The sequence below is a fragment of the Montipora foliosa genome, chromosome 7 (genome assembly GCF_036669935.1).
Source record: "Montipora foliosa isolate CH-2021 chromosome 7, ASM3666993v2, whole genome shotgun sequence".
Lineage (NCBI taxonomy): Eukaryota > Metazoa > Cnidaria > Anthozoa > Scleractinia > Acroporidae > Montipora > Montipora foliosa.
Genome location: NC_090875.1, coordinates 31,462,110 through 31,477,109, shown reverse-complemented (window position 1 = coordinate 31,477,109; position 15,000 = coordinate 31,462,110). Strand labels below are relative to the sequence as shown.

The 15,000-nt window shown below is 38.5% G+C and overlaps 2 protein-coding genes across 5 annotated transcripts in view; both read left to right on the top strand.

Annotated features, from left to right (window-relative positions):
* The window catches only part of LOC138011800 (uncharacterized), a 9,782-nt gene extending 2,478 nt beyond the window's left edge, over window positions 1-7,304 (top strand). For 2 of the 3 annotated variants that reach the window (XM_068859005.1, XM_068859004.1), the window contains exons 2-3: window positions 2,455-2,538; window positions 6,286-7,304. In XM_068859005.1, the coding sequence (XP_068715106.1) occupies window positions 2,484-2,538; window positions 6,286-7,043 (813 nt within the window). In that variant the 5' untranslated portion in view covers window positions 2,455-2,483 and the 3' untranslated portion in view covers window positions 7,044-7,304. Of the gene's footprint in view, window positions 1-2,105; window positions 2,176-2,454; window positions 2,539-6,285 lie in introns of those variants that run through there. The other variant, XM_068859003.1, reaches the window with a different exon arrangement.
* Window positions 7,305-7,400: 96 nt separating this feature from the next.
* The window catches only part of LOC138011797 (carboxypeptidase B-like), an 18,254-nt gene continuing 10,654 nt past the window's right edge, over window positions 7,401-15,000 (top strand). Inside the window, exons 1-6 of one of the 2 annotated variants that reach the window (XM_068859000.1) lie at window positions 7,401-8,855; window positions 8,949-9,061; window positions 10,402-10,483; window positions 11,907-12,122; window positions 13,226-13,327; window positions 14,744-14,848. In XM_068859000.1, the coding sequence (XP_068715101.1) occupies window positions 8,739-8,855; window positions 8,949-9,061; window positions 10,402-10,483; window positions 11,907-12,122; window positions 13,226-13,327; window positions 14,744-14,848 (735 nt within the window). In that variant the 5' untranslated portion in view covers window positions 7,401-8,738. The remainder of the gene's footprint in view (window positions 8,856-8,948; window positions 9,062-10,401; window positions 10,484-11,906; window positions 12,123-13,225; window positions 13,328-14,743; window positions 14,849-15,000) is intronic. The other variant, XM_068859001.1, reaches the window with a different exon arrangement.

Sequence of the window (15,000 nt, the reverse complement as noted above, 5' to 3'; positions counted from 1 at the left end):
TCTATCAAAAATACCATAATACTCTTTGTTTATCCCTCCAAAATTTTTCATAAGCATTGTTTCCAGTTTCTCTTGGGACTATTATAAGTTTAAAGAGAAAATGAAAACAATGCTTATGCAAAAGTTTGAAAGGACAAACAAACAGTGTTATGGTATGTTTGATATTGGCTAATTTCAGGGTCTTTTGCCTTATAAAAACAAACACTTCTGAAGGCCCTGGCTTTTGATCATTCTCCAATTCTCTTACAATTAAGATTAGTTAATAAAATACTACTACTACTACTACTACTACTACTACTACTAATAATTATTATTATTATTAATTAATAATACTAATAATAATAATAATTATTATTATTGTTATAATAATATTATTACTATTATTATTATTAATAGTAATATCATTGTTGTTATCATAATTATTATTATTATTTTAGTTTTATCATCATTTTCTTTATCAGGGCAGGATCAGCTTGAATTGATGGTCTTGCTTATTGTTTACAACTTGAATCATACCATGCTGCATGATCTGCGAAAGTTATTTATTCAAGATGAGCAGGGCGTTTACTGAATCATTTTATCAAAGGGGAGGGAAGGGGGCATCTGTTCACAGGCTAGACAAATTCATTTATTTTATAGTCACATTAAGGACGGTGTCTACTATTGTTATTGCGCACACGTTATGCGCATGTCGAGATACTCGGGTTTCCTATCGGTGATGCTTACTAATACAGTGGTATTTTTGCGCGGTTTAAAACTATCCGGAGAAAGTAGATCTTAGTAAGTACTATTGATATCCAAAAAGAAAACTGGGCATAACCATGCATTTTTGAGAGATAATTAAGCTTCACTTTGAGAAAGAACGCCATACATTGCTTTGTACTTTAAAGGTTTTTACAAATATTATTCATCAATTATCTTTGAAAAACGCTTGGTTACCCCCAATTTTCTTTTTGGGTTTCAATAACACTTGTTAAGATCTACGTTTCCTGCATAATCATTAACCCCGGCAAAAATACCTTTGAATTAGTCTAGGCACCATCCTTAATAGGCCTTTTTCAATGTATTAAAATTTAGCTTGAAAGAGAGGTTCTGAGGACAAAGACAAGGAAAATGGGTGATATGCAAAGAATTTTCACGTTCATTCCAACGTGCTTTTATTGCTTTTGTCCTCACTGCCTCACTATTAAGCTGAATATTTGATATTTCAAAAATGGCCTATTTGGCGGCGCCGGCCGCAATCCGTGAAAGGCTAGCAGAAGCATAAGCGATATACGCAAACTCAGTAGAGTCTTGATAATTAGTGCTAGTAATGCCAATAGTAATTCCCAGCTGAGCAGTCAGAAAACGTATTTGCTACAAGTGCTTATGCCCAACGTCACATAATATTTATTGGGACAATTGTTCTCTCTCTCTCTCTCTCGTTTGGGATGAAGAGGTTGCGAAACTGTCGATGCTTTCGGATTTTTCCGAGCTTCCAGTTGATGATGCATAATACCTTTCATGTATTTCTCTCATTAAACATCTCTAAGGACTAGAAATGTTCAACATATTTCAAAAAACCGGCATTCATATATCATCGTAATAATTTCAGATGGTAAATTCTTTCAAAGCTCTAGTAGAACTCTGCCACAAATTCTTGGTACACATTGTAGCGTTTTGAATGAGTGGTGGACTATTGTTTTGTTTTGTTTTTCCTGCTTGAGACAGAAAAATATCACAAGAGATTCGGTAACGTATCCAAGTCTTACAAGGTTTTCATCTACTTTTTCATCCACGTAATGTGGTATACATCCTGTGATTGGTGGACTTAGGTGATGAATTATTTTAAAATTAGTTTAAGAATTAATAGTATTACAGCACTTTAAGTAGGTAGTGTACAAACGCCGTGTCCATTTTTCCTTGTAAATAGGCATCATTAATTTTAGTATTGTAAATACACGCTTCACCAGTCTTCTTAATTTCCCAATAGTTATATTGTGTATTTTGTTAGTATTCAGTAGTGTCGTCTTTGTTTAGCTTCCTAATTAGCAGGATTAGTTTAAGCCGTGCCCATTTTTGATTCGTGGTTCTTGTCTCAGGAGTATTCATTAATTTTCCATAAATTCTTCTGTTGTTGCATGGCTTTCAGTGTTTGGGTTCTTTGTTATATCCTAAATCCTCCAGAACCTATTAGTAAGTATTGACATTTAAAGTTGTCGCAATACTCAATTTACCGCTACGTGTTTCCGAAAGCAATTGGATGTATGTAGATACTATATTTTAAATAAGAACGCACATTAGGTTTGGGCTGTCTTTTTCTCTTGAAAACCTTTCAAAATGAGACAAATCACTGGCAACGGCGGGAATTGGATATTCAGTATTTCCACTCGATTTCATCATCTCAAAGTCTAGCAAAGCCAAGGATTAAAACTAATTTCAAGGATTTGACACATTGATATGGTTTCCTTTCAGTTCTCTTCAAACAAAGGACCCGTTGTTTAATGGAGGAAAACATGCCTGAAACAAGAAGTTCTCTACTCCAAGATGATCTAAACGGTAGGTCCTCGTACAGTCGTAGTTTTGTTCCATGGTTAAGCATTCGACGATGGCTCGTTTAATGCTGTGGCAGCAAAGCCTGTGTTTTGTTTTTCCTTTTTTTTTTTTGTTTTTCAAGCGTTCCTCGCAGCTGCTTAAATTGCTGCTTAACTGCGTTGATCATGTATTTTAAATATATGAACATTTCATAATATTCTTTGGTATATACTAAAACTGGATAGCGTTGAAGGCGTGCTCTGATTGGCTTCTCAAACTCCGAATATCCTTTGCTATTCAACTCCGAGCAACTTGCGCGTGATTTGCGCCGGAAAATATTATAATCGTTGCAAGAATAGACCATATTCATAGTTGGCGGCTAAGTAATTATTCGTTTATCTCTATGCTAATCATCCTTACTAGCCTCGTTAGCACGAACAAATTCAAAAGAATTTTTGCTCCAAAGTGAGGCTAGTGATTAGCACAAAGATAGAATAAATTGTTGGCCGCCATTGATGAATACGTCCTATAAAGGAGTTAAATTCATCTTTTTTGTGCTATATTATCTCAATGTGTTAGTATATACTTAAGGCCCGAGAAAAAGACTTCAACATTTGCTTCAACATCTGTTGGATTTTTTTGAAAAGCGATGTTGAAACCGGTTGTGTCCCATCTTTCAACATTGTTAAGTATGACCGTGCACACTAATCAGTCTCTCAATGACGTATCCGTATCCATATCCATAGTAACATACACGGCTGCAGCCTGGGACTGATGTTGATTCAAATGATATGTGGAAACCCTGGTATCGCTGGCAGCGGTGGATATTTTTCTCTCCGCTTCGCGGTTTGATATATATCCACCATCAGCCACCTGCACTTCGTTGAGTATTTGTTAAATGCCACTCATTCGTCCATAATGCGCGGGATATAGCGACTTTCATATTACCTGAAAAATAAACTCAAAAATAAAACGTAAACAATGCAAAAAAATTAATTGGCTTATCGAACAATAACAAACGAGCGCGAATTTTTGTTGGCTTTGCGAACGCGGATGCAAACAACGTCATCTCTCCATTGAACTTTCTAGAAAGCGATCGGCATTTTGCTTTGACGTCATTTGAAATGCAATAATATGATTGGGCAATCGAACTGTTCATTGCCTATATTAGGAGTTTCCTTGGCGGGAATAAAGAGAAGCTTTATTTTAATCTTGCCAAACGTTGGTCCGTGTAACAAATTGCTAAACACTTTTTTAAAGTCATACGGAAGTCGCTCTATAAACTCTAACTCAATAGGGACGAGCGCCCGATTGGATTGATAGCTAAGTTGGTAGAGCAGTGAAGATGATTGCAGGGTCCTGGGTTCGAGTCCAGTTAAAGCGTGTATTTTTTTTTTCCAACTTTCAATTTTTATTTCGATTTCTGAAATTCAAATATATGAACATTTCACAAATTCCATATCATTCATAGTTTTACAGTAACTATGTCATGCCTTTTTATGTGATTTCATGACATGCAAAGAGTTGTTAGAACAGAATGGAACTCTACAGATAACCTCTAAAAATTGATGAACAACGCACACAAAAAAATAAAAATAAAAATACAACAAAGCCAATAAGCTGAAGGGGTGAACAAAACAAACGATAAATTTGAAACTGGTTGCATTTGAGTAATCCCGCTTAACTTACGATTAACTTGTATATTGCGAATATATAAAAAAAAAACTGAGAACTTTCATCTGAATAGCAGGGCCAATTTTTTTTTAAGTTTACGACAATTCGGCCGTATAAAGTTCGTTTTTGCGCAGAATCAACGTGTTTGTAATGTAACGACAATTTTTATCGCTGAATGAATTCTATATACTATTTTCGAGTTCAAATCTCGTGAACAACTTTAGGTAATCCCGAAACTTCGCAAATTACATTGACATGGCAGCTTGAACTTTTGAATCGTGTCTCCAGTTTTTCTAGGCGAGTGCCGCGGTTTAAGGACAACGTCTACTAGTCTTTTCCTTTTTTGCCAGTCGGAATAATGCACGCTTCGTGCTTAGAATTTATTTAATCTAGCGGAGGTTTCAAAGTGAAAGGTTCGACTCTGAGTAGATATTTTCTGTTTTGGTCTCGATTTTCCTGCCCGTGCGCAATATCTCATTCTTCTTGATTGTTTACTGTGTTTCATTGATTTCAATCGTCATTTTTGTCTCGTTATTTTCTCCATGGCGTTTATCGCTTGGATCGGTGACTTAGGTTTCAAAAGCTCTTGTGGTTATTTCCCAGTTGATTAATGAACAGGGTAAGGGTCATGCATTAATTAACAATTATTCGCCGAAGGCGAAGTCATTATCCGTGATTATTCACCGAGACGAAGTCCAGGTGAATATTCACCGATAATCACTGAGCCTGAGGCGAATAATTGTTTTGGTATAAATACACAGGTGATTATTTTTAAAAAGAGGAAAGCGAAAATCATCTTCACTTACAGTAGCAAAACGACTACTGGCAGCCATTTTGTCCGTCGAGGTGATTATCGGCTGATAATCCGAGATAGCGAGCCAATGAGAGCGCGTGATTTTGTATGATCACCTTTGTATTTATACTAATGATACTTATGAGCAAACTTTTGCCACAGCAAGCGAGGTATTTTTCTCTGCCCTTCCAATAAGTGTGTTTACTCTTACGTTAATGATTTTCTCCGATAACTGAATAAAACCATTCCCATGGAATGCAAAAAAAGTCAACTTCTGGCTTTTGTCGGTTCAAGCTCCCAATGTTCTGAGCACGCGCTTCATAGCGCAAATTTTCTTAGTGCGCATGCTCGGGACCGAAATTTCATACCAGTGATATCAGTGGTCTTACTCCAAATGCGTTGTCGCTATGGAAATAGATTTGGTGCAGAGTTGAAAAAGCACGCCTTCCATCATCAGTGTAACCTGGGTTCTATTCTCAGACTCGGCAATGAATATGCTTGGTTGCATTTGATAATTCCCTTCTCTGCTCTAAGAGGTCTTACTCCGTGCAATCCGGTTTTGCCCTCTGACCAAGATTTGAGTTGATCCATTCCAATTTTATGAAGAGTGTAATTTGTTAACAAGTTCGTCCAATCAATTAGCCAGTGTCAAAAATACCATAATACTCTTTGTCCCTTCAAAAATGTTGCATAAGCATTGCTTTTATTTTCTCTTGGGACTTAACAATGGTCCCAAGAGAGTGCAAAATTTTTGAGTTACTCGGTACAAGCAAAGAGTATTATGGTAATTTTTTTTGATACCGGCTAATGGAGCATCTTGACACCTCAACAACTTGATAACGATTATTTTGAGCCATTTTACGGGGGCTCAGGGAAATACGGACTCGTGAGCAAGTAAGGAAGAGACCATCAGGCCATTGGTTACCTTCCATGGTTGTAATTCTTGAAATGCACTTTTGTGGGTGCGCGACGAGATAGTCCAATAGACCAATTTCGATATATTAAAATTCAGTCGAAAACAAAAGGCACCATCTCGAGGCTCTGGGGAATAAACTCATACATTTATTCCCCAGAGCCTCGTGATGATGACTTTTGTTTAGGACTGAATTTTAATATATCGAAATTGGTCTATTGGCGCAATGTTTTACAATTTTTTTGTGGATAAGTCAAAAGTTTATTAATAACCCCAAAGTTTGTGTTACCTTGGCGTTTATCTTTGATCATGGACCTGCAAGAGAGAGTAGACTATACTACTGACAACATAACCGGCCCTAAAGCATCAGGCTTTCTATATTGCTTTTTAGATCATTACTGTAAAGTAGCTGATAACTACGACGACTATTACATGGAATTGGAAGACGCACAGCTTCAAAATGTGGTAGAGAGCTTAGACTTGCAGACTGATCACGTGATGGTTGATGTTGGAGGAGGGACTGGACGCTTCGCAGAGGAAATATTCAAATTGGCGCGACTGAAGAAACAAATATTTTGCGTTGAACCGAGCGCAGAAATGCTCGAGAAAACCAAGGGGAGGGAAGGTGTAATTCCCGTTTTAAAAACCGGGGAAGAATTTTTCGCTGATCCCTCCCTAAGAGATAATTTTGACCGTGTGATGTTCAAGTATTCTTTCCATCATTTGTCCGACCCACTCCCGGTGTTTAAAGATGTGGAAAGATCGCTTCGCTCTGATGGGTTTTGCCTAATTTTGTCTATAAGGAGCATTACCTTTTTCAAGAGGTTTGCAGAAGTGACTGGCCTAGCTACGGAATATCACCCCCAAGAGGAAATCCATGAAACCTCTCGGATGCTTCAAAAAGCCAACTTGGATGTGGAGACATCCTTAGTGAAGTTAAAATGTAATTTTAGAAAAGCTAAGTTTTACAGCATGTTGCGAGGTCGCTTCATGAGCTCTTTATTTAAGCTGACTGACCAAGAGATTGAAAAAGGAATTGAAATGCTTGAGCAAGGAGAATTAGGGCAAATCGAAGATAACGATGAAGTTGAAGGATTCTTAACCCATGTTGTCATTAAGGCTAAAAAAACTAAAAATCAATCATCGTAATGAAAATGGCTTTCATCAGCGGATACTACAGTTTGCACGGAGTTGCTGATAATGGGTGAACTATCTGTAAAGAGACTTCGCTTGAGAGAGGTTGAGAAAATATTTGTTAATCGCGGCCGAATTTGGATGTTAATTTACCAAATAAGATGTTTTTTTCTTGCAAACAAGGATTACTCCCACAATAGGGAGGAAATTCTGCTGCATAAATGTGATGTCTGCAGCACTGCACGTTATTCAATAAACCAACCATTTAACAAACTAGCACGTAACAATGCGAATAATCAGCTTTTCTTTCTGTAAAGTTTGAGAAAGCAGGCCAGTGGTGGTAGGGGGGGGGGGGGGGGGGGATTCGCTCTCTCATGCCCACGAACGCGAGAAGAAGAATAAGCAAGATGATCGAGGATCGATTGAAGAGAAACACGCCTTCAAGAAGAAATTATACATGGCTTTCAACTATTAAGATGCCATTCGAGTGATGCTCGGAAAAGGGCACAGTGAACCCCACTCTTCGCGAGTTTGAGAGCACATTTATTGACATTCAACGCTCAACAGTCAGTAAGGAAAGTAAGGAATTTAAAAATGATCTTGCTGAGTTGAAGTCTATGGTAAATGCACAAGGCCGAAACTTCAGATATTACAAGATTTAATGACCTTCAATGAGTCTGAAGCATTCTTAACAGAAAGTGAAAGATGAAAATGAAAAACTTAAGTACAAACCATAAAGTTCGACAAACAACTCATTGAATTGAAGGTAACTTTCGAGTCAACTCGAAGAGTCGGAGCGACTTTCAGAATAAATAGTTTGGAGCAGTACATGCGCAAAAGTGCACTCGAAATACACGGAATCGCTCGAGATGTTTACTCTTTGACGAAAGACACGTTGTCATCAAGGTAGGGGAAGCGGCCCAGAGTGATATTGATAATTCGTATAAATTTAATCACGGCACAATTATAATCGTGAAATTCGTATGAATATAGTTAAAAGACGAGAAGATGAGTTTTTCCAAGGTTTTCATGGCCGTCGGGCAGTCTTCGGGCATTCACTAGTCTCTTACGCATGCGCACCCGTTCTTTGTCTTACAGACTGGTAGAGATCCATTGTTTTGCTAGTTAAATTGTATTGCATTTTGACATTCCTATCGTAGATCTTAATGTCCCATATGATAGTCAGCCAACACACCTGCGCAGAAAAAAATGTTCGGTGTTTGCACACCTTTTGATCCAAACACGTTGTTAGGGTTAAATTTTGTCTTGCTTTAAAACATGCATTCTTTATTTAAGGTTTGCTAGTTTTACCCTCAAAGAGGCAGTCGCCTGTTTAAAGAACTGTATGAGATTTGCTTTTTCAGCAGAGCAGCTTGCAGAGGCCTTTATCAAGAATACAAACACAGGATTGTTGCTTGTTTGTTTACGTACCGAAAAAAGATTGAACGGTTTTCAAACGAATGTGAAAACAATTGCTCAATCGCTCGAATTTTTACACCCTCACGATCAGTAATTGGTTTAATAATCTCTCGCCTCGTTGTCCGCCAATCAGAAAAATGCAAAAGCGATTGTAACTTTCCTGCCGCCGTTTTGCCGACTTTGGCGCCTGCTGCATGTTTTTGCTTTGTATTTTGATTGGCTGATTTCATTGCCTGCGTCTGAGTATGATTGACTAAAGTGAAAACTTTGGTTTTAGTTTTAAAACACTCGATGCAAAGCGAATTATTGTTTTTTCCTTGGAACCAAGACTGCTCGTCTCTTGAGAATCACAATGCTGTGGTTTGCCTTGTTCGTCCTTTCCACGCAGCAAACTTTCATAGCAGCAAGGTAAGGAATTGTTTCAATTAAAACATCTGCCCCTTAAGTGAATCACCCCACTGGGATAAATCAGTGAAACTCAACTGTTCGTTTCCACCATAGTTGCGTGATGCGGTTTTAATAATCCAAATCAAAAGCTACGCGGGTCATCGACGAAATGAAAGGCTAAGTCACAGAGGATCCAACTGGAGAAAGATAAGACTAACAGTGCCAATGTATCGTCAGTTTACATTCAGTTGCACTTATAACGTACATTGTAGCTCTTACTACTATTGTCAGCGAAGGTGATTATCGCAGTTGTTAAAGCAACTTGCCGGAGCAGTTGCGAAAGAAGCCTGAAATACTCCGGTCTTGATCAAACGGGACTACACTCTTGCTCTACAACAACAACAACAACAACAACAACAACAAAAAAAACCATGAGAATAGATTTACAATAAGCATTTAAGAATAAAAATTAGCCAAATAAGTTTTACACAACATCTCTTTAACCCGACTAATTTATACGGTGTGAGGGAATAGGAATGATTAGAATAAAATGTTGTACTTAAAATGCATGCATGTTAATTACGTTCAAATGAAACAAAAAAGTTTTGGGCAAATAGAACCCCCTCCCATAGAGCCCCTCCCACAGTGTCCCTCCCTGTCCGCGGCCCCTGAAGTGCAACACAATCACGCCGGCCTGGATTCGCGGAGACACGTACCAATGTGGATGTTTTCAGGCTTCTTTTGCAACTTCTCTGGTGACGGTGAGATCTGCAATCTTGTACAAAACTCGTTTGGAAAATGTGACGCTCTAACTTGTTTGTGCGACAAAGATTTTAAATTCTTCCTACTTTGCCCCCTGCCCCCATTCCAATGATGTTTAGGCTTGTACAGTATTTTGCATTACATTATCAACATTGATATGGAGGGGAGTGAAGGACCAATATATTTTGTGAGTGCGTGCCAAATGATGCTTAAGCTAGAATTTTTCCCAAGAGCTTTGTCCAAGATTGTGGGTACGAGATTACTGCTTTAGTCGCTCATAACTGCGATGATCGCATTCACTGAGACTTAGGCCCCGTCCACAATCATTGTGGACGGGGCCTAAATGCATTTTCGAAAACTTACGTTTATGTATGACCGTATGCGCTAAAATGATCGAAAACGGACATTTTCAAACACGGAAGTCCACAAAAACGGAGGTTTTCGAAAACGCTTTTGAAAGTGGAGACCTTTGAAAACGCAGGTCTATCGTTCTAGAGTGGACAGCGAAAACGGAGGTTTTAGAATACGCGTGACGTCATAATCTTATGTTTGCCTCACTTTCCCGCGCTCCAAGACGTAAACTAAGCCCGGTAGCAAAAACTCATCTTTAATCTCTAGTGTGGACAGCCGAATACGATTTGAAAACGCTCGTGTGGACGCAGATCTTTTCATCCGTTTTTAGGGACCCGGAAGTTTTTGGAAACGGAGGTTTTGCAAAACGCATTAGATTGTAGTTCAGGCAAATATATGAAAATGTCATATATTCTTTCTATTATTTGACTATCACTATTACTTTTCATTGCAGTGAAAAGGTTATTCGGATCATTCCAAGTGTTGAGACTCATCTAGAGTTTTTGCGTGGCTTGGAGCGAAGAAACGACATGGAGGTAATCTTCAAAACGCATACTGATCGAAAGTGGCTTTTTTTCTGGCAGTAGTTAGAAATTAATACACACACAAAATCGAATCTTTTTTTTGTGAAGACCATTTTGTAAGACAGCAGTTTTTTCAACGCTTTCTGTCGTTCTTTTTAGACGGCAATTACTCTTCGAATTAGCTTCAAAAGACTGCACTAGACATATACGAACTTCGAAGCGACCCTTAACAATGACGAACATCACGCTAGCGCATATCACCATAAAATGCACGCTTAAAAAAATATATTACCTTTCTTTGTTAATGGTGGTTTCGGGAATTTAATTTGGGCTAGCGTAAAGAATATATCCTAGTGAAACAGGTCCAGAAAATAAATGCCCTCAGTAGACCTTTTTACAGATACGGCGGCCATCTTGATTTATATTGTTCCGAAAGACATTATGGGATACTCAGGGGGCAAATTAATATGTATTTGCCCCCCTGGGCATCCCATAATAGCTATTTGAAACAATAGAAATCAAGGTGGCCGCCGTATTTGCAAAAAGGTCTATTATAGATGGTTTTCACCTGACATCATAACAGCCATGTTGGTGCACAGAGCGTAGCAATAGAGAAAAGAAGTCTTTTGGGAATTTGACTCTATTATAATGCAAAACATGAGCCATAATTTGCTATTGTTTTGTGCATCAACATGGCCGTCTCATCACATGATTGAAAACCGTCTGTATGCTCACCACGGGCCGCCCAAGCTCAAAAATGTTAGGAGTTATCCACTGCTAACCCACAAAACGATAACTCGCCGAAATCGCGTTAGATCGGCCTCAGAAACTGGCAAACAACAATGAATACAACACGGCAACAGGGTAAGTAGATTTTATTCACAAAATATATGAATAATTGACTTTTCCAGCCAAGCTGTTGCCTTCCCAAACAAACCTTTATAAATTCGAACCGCTGTAACACAACACTTCCATATGCTGCAAGGCGGGGAGTCATGTTTCGCGCGCGTAGTCAAATTCGTCGTTATGCAATATAGTATATGCCTTATGTCACCTTACACTGAACTTTCGTATAAAAGTGAAAAAAAAAAAAAAAAAAGAAAAGAGAAAGATAACTCCTAATATTTTGAGCTTGGGCTGCCTGTGTGCTCACCGATTTCAATAACCAACTTCAAGACCTTCAACATCACTCGTATTCCGGAATACAGACAAATTATGTCGCAAAGTGTCACCCAAATGCTGCTCCCCATGTAAGGATAAACAACTGCATTTACCCAAAACTCAAAATGAAGCTCCTGAGAGCAAACTCGTATGTTAATGAAACAAAATGCAATTAATGACGTCACTGAAGATTCCCTTATAAGGTCATTGTCATCGGCGTGTCAAGAGATTTCTGGTCACGTGGTTTCAAATCAAGAATTATCTTTTTTTTTAGATTGATTTTTGGAAAGAGCCCAGCCATATCCATCAACCTGTTGACATTCTGATATCTGACAAAGATTTTTCAACTCTATCATCCCTGCTGAAAAGCGATGGTATCGAATTCAAAGTTCACATCAACGATGTGCAAAAGTTGATCAAACGAGGACTTGAGCCAGTGCAAACACGACGTGATGGAAGCTTCCACAGTCGATATCATAATTTGGCAGAAGTAGGGTGGACGATTCTTTTTTGTTTTGCTTGTTTTTTGTTTTTTAAACCACAATTGCTTGTAATCTAGCAATCTGACTGACAAAAGTGCCGTTGTCGATAAGAGTCCAGGCAACGCTACTCGCCTCATTTTGGGAATATCATTAAAACCATTCAAATTGCGCGAGAAAGTGAAAGACAACCCTTGCTCTTTCTTTGTGTCACGATCGTGGTCACGCTCTGAAATAATGTTGAATATTTTGGTAAACAAAAAATAAATCGAATTTGTTGTGGATTCAAGAGGCGCACAACATTTTGACCGCATATTGTGATAAAAAACAGAGTACAGACAACCCTGAACCACATTCGATTTGTTAACTTGTGGGCCGCAAATTTGAGGTCGGCCATGGGAATAAACTTGCATTCTTCGGCAGGGATTCGCATGTCTGATGATGCGTTCAGGTTAATTAAAAAAAAGGAACAGTAGTCAGGTTTGTTCACAAATGCATGAAACGAGTTGAAGTGCAACTATGACCAAAAAGTCAATTCTCCTTTTGCTTAAGATCTATAAACCATGTTAACTAAACACTACTGAAGTGACTGAAGTTTTAAAGCCTTGATTAAAAAAAAATACATCTGCTTATTTGGACTGTAATTTTTCTATTTTATGGTCCGCCATTACTAACTTTAAAATCTTGAGAGACCTGGATCGAGGTGAAAATGACGTCAACGACTAACTAGTTTAAGAATGCAATGCATGTATACGCTGCTGAATCAATGTGCAGCAAGTTTCGGACTTTTAAACACTCGGACAGGGGGGTTCAACCTTACACGCCTTGCATTCGAGCGTTGGCGTCATATGTGGGTTGAATTTCTTGGTTCTGTACTCTGCTCCGGGAGGCTTTTCTTCGGGTATTCCGGTTTCCTCTCTCAAAAAAACCAACGCAACTTAAGGCTTTGTGACAAAAGGTGTCTGTCCAGCATACATAAGTTAAGTCGCGAAAAACAGAGAAAAACTTTGAAAAACTATTACGCTAAACATTTTTCAAAAACCCAAATTTGCAATCCGTTTTTATCGTCATCAATTTTAGAATATTTTCCATCTTTTTTTTTTTTTTTTTTCAGATCCATTCAAAATTATACGAAATCCAAAACATCTACGGAAGCATGGCTTCCATTGAATATCTTGGTCGCTCTCACGAAGGGAAGAATATGCTGGCTATTAAAGTAAGTTGGAAACCAAAACTAAATTAAATCATCAGCAAGATAGGGTGAGGCAAGAGAATGGATTCTCCAATGATAGTTTTTCAACATCTAAATTTAGCTTCGCAGCTATTTTTAGAGAGGCACCTGATTGGTCAATTGTCGTAGCACGGGCGGGATCTAAAATCGATTTCAAATAATTATTATCGAAAACAGGGACTCGTTCTCATACCTCACATTCTCTCAATGTGAATTATGTTGGATTTGCTATTATCATGCAAATTAGCTACACACTTCTGAGGGGGCAAACAACACACGTTCGAGAGGTTATAACGAACAGCTTAGCCACACAGATGATTAGTTTCATGTTTATTGAATGTTTATCACCTAAGTAGTAAAATAGAATGCTTACACAGGTTACTTCTATTTTTTTTACTGAAAAATTAGCAGATAACGAAGTAGAAAGTAAAAATGTCGGAGGCAATCAAAAGATATACACTTATTATAAAAGGTACTTAATTCTAAATTCTAAAATATTTCGACGAGCCGATTTTCCGCAATTTGCCTTTATTCTAATGTTTGCCCCCCAGCATAACACATGGCTAATTTGCATGACAATTTGAAAACCAACATGGCGGCTATCGTGAATAAGGGCTATTAATTATACATCCAGTACTAATTAACCAACGATTGAACTTTATCGGGATCGATAGGTGACCCGAGTACATCGTTCCTGTTGACTATCGTATGCATAAATTATTAAAGTACTCCTCAAGTAATGGAAGCCCTTTGGACTAAGCCAAATGCAGGCGAGGTTTTTGATATTATCTTTTCCATCTAAAATTACGCTTTTCTAGGTGTCCCAAGTGTGTGCGAATTGCCTTTTTCCTCCCACATGTTTTCATTTTGTAGAGTGATGTAAAAGTTTGGTCAGCTGACCAACGGGTTTGAGTGCTTCGGTTAACGCGGGATTTTTCTTCTTCAATCTGAAGATCATTCAGCGATTTAGACTGCCACCTTTGGCCTCCTGCGGGATCAAACTCGTTCCCAAGGTCTCCCTCACTGACAAAGAGACCCTGGGAACGAGGTTGCTGTGAAATATTATTAGGCCATTTCCGAATTGCTGTTTGCCTCGGTTTCAAAGCGAGTCCTAGAGCACAACCATTCAAATGGAAATGAGTAGTGTGTTTTCACGCAAATAAAACTCATTATCATTTGAATGGTTTAGCACCAAGACTCGTTTTGAACCAGAGGCAAACAGCAACTAGGAAATAGCCTATTGGAACTGGCGCTGCACCCGAGCTCCCATTTGGCTTAATGACTGACTTCGCTTGCATAATGGACTGGAGGCGCAATCTCATGGTCATGGATTCGAGTAACTAATCTTCGATGATTATTCCATCTGTTCATCGATCTGCTTGCTGCATTTGTTTATTGTAGATCACAGGAGCTAGGCGCTACAACAAACCGGCGTTTTTCATTCAGTGTGGTATTCACGCAAGAGAATGGGTCTCTCCTGCCACCTGCATGTTTATAATTGACCAGGTATGCTAGTATTGTCGCGTCCGATACTCGACGCAGCACTTTGTTCATAATTTGCGTAACTGGTGCATGCTTATGCAAATCGCATTGACGAATTTCTTTTGTGGAAGAAATGATTGTCAAACTATGGTTTTCAAGCTTCAGTGACGGTTAAT